Raw genomic sequence first — 8410 nt, 5'->3', positions numbered from 1 at the left:
CTCGTGGCTCCCCAGCCCCTGACCCTGCAGGTGCTGAGGTGGGCTACTAGGGTGCAGCAGCTGGGTCTGACCCAGAGCTCACATGGCCCCTGCTGCTGCCCGGCTGGCACTGGGTGGGGGCAGGGGTGCTGCCCACTTCCCTCGGCTCCCAGGACATTCAGCCCAGTCCCTCAAAAGGCTGGTCCAGGACTGGAGCCCAACCTTTGACTTCGCCTGTGTCCCGTGCAGGACAGTGCTGGGCATGGAGCTGGGACACCGCCCAACCTGCCCCCTGGTGCCCGCTCCAGTCAGCCGCAGTCTGCCGGGAGCACAGGCTGGGGTGCTGGGTATTAAGGGGCAGGTCCAACCCCAGCGGACAGGAGGGTCGCCCCCTGCTCCGTGGCTTCACCTTGGGTGGTCTGGGACCTCTGGGCCGTCTCCACTCCAGATGGCCCTGTATGCGTGGTGCAGGGGGCCATGAGTCATGGGGCACCTATGTGCACCCGATGCCCAGGACCTAAGGCAGGCTCGTCTGAGGCCTCTAGGGTCTTGCAGTGATGCCCATCCGGATGGTGCTGGCCCATCCCAGACGTGCGTGTCTGCGCCCTGCCTGCAGCGTCCCACATGCTTCTCACCAGCCTCCCCCCATGGACACCAGTGGGCCCGAGGGGGGTGTACTCTGCCATCGGTTCGAGGCTTTGCCCTGTTCACAGAGTTCTCTGTTTTCCTAAGTTGTTGTCACCCATCAGGGATTTTAGGTGTTTGACAATTTCTGTATAGTTTTTGTATTTTTTCCCCCCAATTTTGCCAGAGGGCATGTGTGCTTGCTGTAGAAAAAAAAGTGAGAAAGCACCCCTCGGGGGGTGGCCATGCTGCAATCCTTTCTATCTCCTCTCTGGATTTGGGGCACATACACATCTGGCACGCTTTCCAAGCCGCCGGGTCTGGGTCTTGAACTGCACAGCCATGTGGGATCCAGCCGCCTCAACCACCAGATGGGGTGGTCCCACATAGGTGTGACGGGAAATCTGTGCCGCACAGATTCCTAAGGCCGCGGGTTTGCACTGTGGCCTGGCGTGCTGGTATAAGGCAAGGCTACGTGCAGTTGGAGCGGCCCAGGCTGGTGGGGCGTGATCACGGAAGCCTGACCCACACTCGGCTGTTTGCTGCTCTGGAGGCGCCAAGGAGAAGCCTGCTCCTCCTGTCCTGAGCTAGAGACCCTGGCGCCTCTTGCCGGAGGAGCTGCCGTGGGGCGTATTTACAGTGCAGCCCTGAGCTATCATCATTGGCCTTTCCTTATTCCAGGCAAAGGTGTTGGAGCCGGCTGGGTTCAGACGCCTGACCTCGCAGGTGGGGGTGCAGAGCTGGCCGGCCTGGCTCCATGCCCTGCCCTGGTGCCCAGACCAGTGGGGGAACCAGTGCTGGGGAGTCGAATGGCAAGTTGGGGGCCCCGGAGGGCTCCACGTCGTCTGCTCCTCTCCCGTCTCTCACGTGCACACCTTGGCGTCTAGGTTTTCTGGCAGCGGCAGGGGCAGTGCACGGCCGCCCCAGCCGAGCCTGTGGCCCCAGGACCCTAGATGCAGGCAGCAGCCATAAAAGAAGGCAGACTTTATTGCAACACAAATCCAGAGAGGAGGGCAGGGTGTCAGCAGCTCTCCAGGGCAGAAGACCAGAGGTGGAGCACCCACCTTCACCCTGCAGCAGCGACTGGGTCAGCAAGGGGAGGGGGTGTGCTCCCAGCAGAAAGGGGGTGATGCTGAACAGAGGGTGACACACACGCCCAGACGGACACAGGGACGGGGACAGAATCACATCCAGTTCTGGTATAAGGGTCACTTTCGCTTCAAAAACAAAAACCACCACCAGGCCCAGCCCTTTCTTCCCACATGTGGAAGTTTCCAGAAACTGCTCCGGCCTGCCAAGGAGTCAGCCCACCCCATCCCTGAGCTGGGTCCAGGCACACTGCAGCTACACAAAACATGTGGGTGGCTGACTCCCAATTTCAGAAACAAAATTCAGCAAGGAGTACACTTGGACATGTTCTGCTCATAAATTAAAAAATAACGCATCTAACATCTTGCCCCTGGACCTGGTAGAAGATGGTGCCTGAAGTTCTCCTTGGAATCAGCATCCTGGGCCCTTCACACAGCACCCAATTCTCTCAGAGGGCAGGACCCAGTGAGCTGCCAGCCAGTGGGGATGCCACTGGGACAAGAGGGACCCTATGAGGCCTACCTCCCCGAGGCCAGGCCCACCCCTGCCAAATGGAAAGGGGATGCAGCCAAAGCTGGCCTTCCTGCCTGGGATGGCCGGCTGGCTGCTGGTACAGTTTTGGCTGAGCTGTGGGTTGGCCGTATGGCTGACTTGGTAAGCAGCTTCCCCAGGTTGTCCCGGGGACCTGCGAAAGAGCCTGTGAGGGCAGCCAGGGACCCCGACACCTGCTCAGGGGAGCCATGATGCCTGAGGACAGAGATCGCAGAAAGGAAACCAGAGGCCCTGTTTGAGGCAGAGCTCCCCGAGGCTTCCTAGGGATCCAGATTCCGGGCACACGCTCGATCCCCAGAACTAGTGCCCAGAGCCAGGAACGAGCCCTGGCTCAGCTGTAGACTCACCAAGGCACACAGGGGAGGCTGCCCAAGGCCTAGGGACAGTGTGGGCCCGGGGATGCTGCCACTGTCCCAGCCATGAAGGACCCTGCACTCCCGGGTGGAGCCAGAATGACAGTTCGGAGAGCAGGGGCTGGGGCCGGGTGGGAGGCAGGGGAGGTCCTTCGCAGAAGCAGCACAGAGAACCAAGGTTGGCATCCTACCGCGAGGGCAGCTGAGGGGACAGTGAAGGCCTATAGGAGGCGGGTGACATGGCAGTCACTGGGCTGGTCCAGAAACAGGGTGCTGAAGAGGTCGTTGAAGAAGCTGGGGTGGTACCGGCAGGCCCGCTCGCAGTCTGGGTTGAAGTTCACCTCCAGGATCTGCGGCTGCATTACCTGCTTCCCTGATGGTGAAGCAGGGAGGGTGTGAGGCCAGGAGGGCAGGGAGGGGCCCCAGCTCTCGCCGCGGCAGGGCTTAGAACTCGGTTGTCTGGCTTTGCGGAGCCACCTAGTCTGACCTCTGCTCCTCGAGGAGAGGCCCGAGCCCTCCACCCCGGGGACGAGAGCCTGCCACCTTGTGCACAGGTGTAGTTCAGTCAGGAGGAAGCAGAGGTGCAGGTCTGTCAGGGGTGGGCCGGGGCCTTGGAGGTGAGTGCCCTCACCCGCTCCTGTCCTGGGAGCTCCTGACACCTCCCCGGCTGCTGGCCCCTTCCACTTGGCACTGTAGGCATCTCCCCTTCCCCGGGTGCCACGCCGGGACCTCCCCAAGCCACTTTCCTGGGACAGCACCCCTTCCCCTCCTCCTGGGGGGGTGGGACAGGGAGCCCCTCACCATCTGGACCACTGTCCCACTTCAGCATGAGGTCGATGGCGTACACGGCCCGGGACGAGGGGTAGTGGCAGAGGCCCAGGGGTGGTGGCTTGGAACACGCCGCTTGGAACAGCTCCTTGAAGGCCTGAAAAATCTCGGCCTGGGTGGGATGGGGGCCCACCACCAGGGCAGTCCCTTAGTACAGGGTTCACAGCCCTGAGCCCCAGTCCCCAGATGGCCCACACCACCCCTAATCCCAGTGTCCACCTTCTGCAACTCCGCCCAGCGCCCCCCACCCCCTGCTCCCGCCCCGAGCTCAGCGCAGCACACGGGATGCTCGTTCTGGGACCTGGGGACAATCTGCTGGTGGTTGGGCCCCAGCACAGGCATGGCCACTGCCGTCGTTTTCCTGGGTGTCGCAAGCGTCTCTCTGGGTTGCCCCCCAGCGAGGGGCCTCCACACAGGCTGAATGGGAGGGGCGGGCGGTCTTGGCTCAGCCTTGGTGGGAGGCGGCAGCTCTACACGCCCCAGCACCCCCGGCTCAGGGCTTACCTGGACTCCTCTCCAGGGGAATTCCGGGTACTGTGCCTCGAACTTGGGGATGAATTCGTCGTGGTGGACCTGTTAACGACATGGGGCCTGTCACTCTGCTGGGGGAGGCGATGCCTGCCCCTGCAGACCCGGAGCCCGGGACATAGGTCAGCACTGGTGCCCGTCTGGTCCTAGCCCCTCAGGGCACACGCGGGAGGCAGGAGATGGCTGAGCTCGGGATCGCACTGCGAGGCCTGGGTAAGCTGGTGATTTCTCAGTCTGTTTTCCCTCGGTAAAATGCGAGGATGGGCCCTGCCCAGTGAACCACTTTGCGGGGCTGCTGTGAGGTTTGAGACACACCAAATGCTGATGGTTCACCAGGCTGCCAGGCCTGGGCAGAGCCACGAACATGGCCAGTGCCGAGCAGTGCAATGGGGCAGGGCTCGGATGTGGTCTGCCGGGCCGGGCCTGCGCACTGGCCAGCACCTGCTCCAGTGCCCAAGGGACAGCACGATCTTGTACCTAAGCTCACTGAGCCAGCTGGTAGTCAGCTTGGATCTCCCCAGGCAAGCCTGTGAGCCTCATGGGCATGTGACATTCGCGCCCTGTCCCCTGAGCAGGGCTTCATAAAGTAATTCCCCAGATGACTCATTGCGAGAGGTGGTGCTCACTAGCCAGGGACGACCTCCTACAACCCCTAAGGGCTCTGGGCCCTGGGACTGGCCTCCGACACAGACGCAGAGGGAGGAGGAGCATGGCATCGCTCAGGCCCACACAGCTGCAGGCACTCAGGTCCCCTCCATGAGTCCCTGAGGATGTCTCGGGCCTGGCACAGCGAGGCGCCTGAGCTCAGGCTGTGAACAGTGAGAGGCCAGGCCAAGTCCAGGACCGCAGCCGCCCTCTGCAGACCTGTAAGCACAGAAATGGGACCCTCGGCTCAGCATGGGACTTAGGTCAAGGCCCAGGTGTGCAGAGTGACAGACTGCTTACGGACACACTGGACACTCCTGGGCACCAACAGGACCTTGCAGAGCACACCGGCTCAGGTGCGTGCTTGCGAACCAGGCTGCTGAGACTCGGGGGAGACTGAGTCACGAAGGGCCTGCTGGGGTGCCTGTCTCTCTTGTCGCTCACAGAGCAAAAAGAAAAAAGGGAAGGCTGGCCCCACAGCCTTGTGGTTAAGGGAGCTGGAGCCCACGTGGACGACTGCAGTTTAGATGCAGCCCCAGGGGCTTGAAAAATACACATCGGAGAGGACTGTGGGGACAAGAACTCTAGTAGCTTGTTCTCTCCTCCTTCCTGTACCCAGATCCCCCCTCCCCTCCCCAGGTGCACCCCCTGCCCCAGGTGTGCCTCCTTCCCCCAGGTGCACACCCTGCCCCAGGTGCACCCCCTGCCCCAGGTGTGCTGGCTGCTTTGACATCCTGGGAAGCCTCTCTGCCTTGATGCCCTTTGCTCCAGGCGCCCAGACGGCAGAGCCACCACCGAGTGCCACTGTGGGGGCTCCATGAATGCAGTATTGGGGAGGACAGGGCACCCCAGGTCCAGGCTGGTCACAGGCCGGGGGGCAGCAGGGCCCATCCTGCCTGACCATGCTGCAGACAGGAACCTCTGTGCCCCCAGTTCAGCTGGGTGGTGCTGAATGGTTGTGGGTGCCTCGAAGGCAGCCTGTGGGGGTGGCCCCGCTGCCCGTTCCCTCAGATGGAGAGAGTGGTCAGCACTGCGGGGAGGCTGCCTGGTGTGAGCTGGGCACCGGCCCTGGCATGTCATGGTTGCTTTAAAACCCGCATCCGTCAGGCGGCTGCCCGGATAGGCCGTGTGTCTGGCCTCAGAAGCAAGTACGGCCACAGACACATCCGGGTCTGCGCCGACCTCCCTGTGACCTCGTCGCCCAGGTCCCGCCAGCACCTACCTGCTTAAGCACCACATCCGGGTCATAGTTCATGACGGTGAAATGCTTCTCGTAGTCGTCCAGGTCATCGAGGGTGAAGGGCCTACAGACAGACACGGTGGGTTCCCACGTGTGCAAGGTGGCTGACGACTGAGCCTTCCGGGCTGGGGTGAGGGGCCGGGCAGACCTGCCCTCTGCCTTCTTGCCCCCACTCCGAGCAGGGGCCAGAGCAGTGTGCATGCTGCGAGGACCTGCTGCAGGCCACAGGAGCAGTCACATCCACCCCAGCGGGTGACAGAGCCCTGAGCAGGAGGGTGAGTGTGGCCTCCACTCACCACGGGAGAACAGCTCGGAGAGTGGTGGAGGATGGGGGTGGTGGTAAGGGTGGAAGGGGAGGAGTGGTAGGGAGGGCCCAACCCTGGACCCCGTGCTCACCGGTTGGAGAAGCGCAGCCAGAACACGTCGTACACGAAGAGCCTCAGCGGCTGCACGGACCTTAGCAGCACAATGTAGCGGACGTCGAACTTGACCTTCCCCACGTCCTCACGGAGGAACAAGACGGGGCTTTCGATGTACTTGGACACGACCTGGAGACACAGGGTGGGCTGGCAGGCGGCTCTCACCTCCTCCCTGGGACAGAGCATTCTGGAGCCCCGCACCCACCTGGAGCACGACAGACCCACGAGGGGACCTGGGGACCTGCTCACAGTGCCACGAGGCCCACGGTGACTGCACTGCCTCTTCCTGCCTCTGCAAACTCTGCCCAGATGCAGCCGATTCGTACATAAGTCTCCATCTTTATTTATTTTTTTGGAGAGGTTTTCGCTATAGGACGCGTGTGCTCGCCAGACAGACAGACAGAAAGCAAGAAATCACCCCCGGGAGGATGGCCACGCCACAATCCCTTCTCCTCCATTCTCTTGGGATCTTGGGCACGCACGCACACGTGCCTGGTGTGAATTTAAGCCACCGGGTCCAGGACTCAAACTGGTCAACTACATGGGAGTCCAGTGACATAGCCATTACGCCAACTGCTGGTCCCTCTATCTTTACTTTTTAAGTTGCTAGAAGGTGCTCATGCCCACCAGAGGGAGAGCTGGAGAGGGAGAAGGCAACTCCCAATGGGGCGTGGCCACGTAGCTGTCCCTTCTCCATTTTCTCTTTTTTTTTTTTTTGAGAGGTTTTTGCTATAGGGCACGTGCGCTCGCCAGACAGAGAGAGACAGAGAGATAGAAAGTGAGAAATCACCCCCCCAGGGGGGGTGGCCACATCGCAATCCCTTCTCCATTTTCTCATCCCATGGGGGGTTGGGGCATGCACACGCAGTGCCTGGGGGGTTGTTCGAGTTGCAGGGGCTAGGATTCAAACTGTGGTCAGCCATGTTGGATTTTGCTCCCTTAACCACTAGGCTGAGACCAGCCCATCTTTGCTTTAACTGAAAAAAAAAGAAAAAAAATCCCGACTTTCAAGTTTTGAAATTGGAATACTAATTCAGTCTTACCCTGCCCAAAGTCCCACAGTGATCCTCCTCACGGTACAGGTAGGTCCCTGTGCTGCAGACGGGGCCCCACGGACTATGTCCTGTGACCCCCCCCATACTGCCTCAGGACGTGCCCATGTCATCATGGAGCCTTCGTGTGGCCTGGAAGGGCTCCTGGTCTGAGCTCGGCCCTCCCCCTCCTACAGGCACCACAGCATGAGGTGTGGCATGTATGAGGGACCACGGGGCAGACGCACACCTGAGATGGCTCTGAGGGAGGGCCTCTGCTGCTCTCCCAGCACCGGCACGCGGCCCTTCCCCAGGCAATAGTCGGGGCGGTGGGGCGGGGACTGCAGACCAGTACTCCGACTCCTGTGAGCGAATGACCCCGAGGTGCTGCCGGCCTGCCCTAAGCGCCCCAGCAGCTGGCCTACCCACAGGGTCCTCGACACCCAAGCCCTCTGCCCTAGCTCTCAGGTAGATGTGTACTGAGCCCCCTGCACGTGGAGCCCGGGCCCACCTTGGGGGTGCTCTCCCGGTGCCGGATGATGCTGTGCAGGTTCTTGGTGATGTGGGTGTCCAGGCTGCGGGCCAGGTTCCAGGGCTTGCAGATCCAGTGGTTGTCCTCACCCCTGGGGAGCAGAAGGGGCCGGCTGGGGTGCACCTGGGTCTGCCTGGGCAACGCCCCTGCCCCCGCCAGTCCTTGGAAGCTACTGTCTCCCTGGGAGCTGAGGGATGCATCATGCTGTCAGAGGCTGGCCCAGGGGCAGCTTGCAGAGCCACGGAGCAGCATTTCTGGTGAAGGGCCAGCCTCAGTGGAGGCTGAGAGGAGCCCATGGGACGCACGCCTGGGCAGAGCTCGGGGCCCACACTTCAGGCCGCAGCACACACAGCAGGTGCTCGGCTAAGGAGCCGTCTGCACGTGGGAGGGAGGGTGGAGGCTGGAGGTCCCGGGGTCTCTACCGGTGGCTCGGCACCCGGCAGGGCCTACCTCCTCTCCCGCTGCTGGAAGTAGCTGATGAACTGGGGCAGCTCGGTGCGCAGGTTGAAGGTCCGGGGCAGCCAGCGTGGGCCCTCAGGGCCGCCCACTCGGCGCGCGATGGAGGCCAGGCAGTCCTTCACCGTCCGCAG

The 8410-nt window shown here is 62.1% G+C and overlaps 1 protein-coding gene across 1 annotated transcript in view; it reads right to left on the bottom strand.

Annotated features, from left to right (window-relative positions):
• Positions 1 to 1572: 1572 nt before the first annotated feature.
• TTLL12 (tubulin tyrosine ligase like 12) overlaps positions 1573 to 8410 on the bottom strand; it is a gene marked incomplete at its 5' end in the record, with an annotated part of 15209 nt that continues 8371 nt past the window's right edge. The window contains 7 exon segments of the mRNA XM_027772723.1: positions 1573 to 2970; positions 3399 to 3537; positions 3930 to 3998; positions 5821 to 5902; positions 6235 to 6386; positions 7800 to 7911; positions 8271 to 8405. Of these exon segments, the coding sequence (XP_027628524.1) occupies positions 2819 to 2970; positions 3399 to 3537; positions 3930 to 3998; positions 5821 to 5902; positions 6235 to 6386; positions 7800 to 7911; positions 8271 to 8405 (841 nt within the window).

The sequence above is a fragment of the Tupaia chinensis genome, unplaced genomic scaffold (genome assembly GCF_000334495.1).
Source record: "Tupaia chinensis unplaced genomic scaffold, TupChi_1.0 Scaffold000294_1, whole genome shotgun sequence".
Lineage (NCBI taxonomy): Eukaryota > Metazoa > Chordata > Mammalia > Scandentia > Tupaiidae > Tupaia > Tupaia belangeri.
This window is presented reverse-complemented; position numbering and strand designations above follow the sequence as displayed.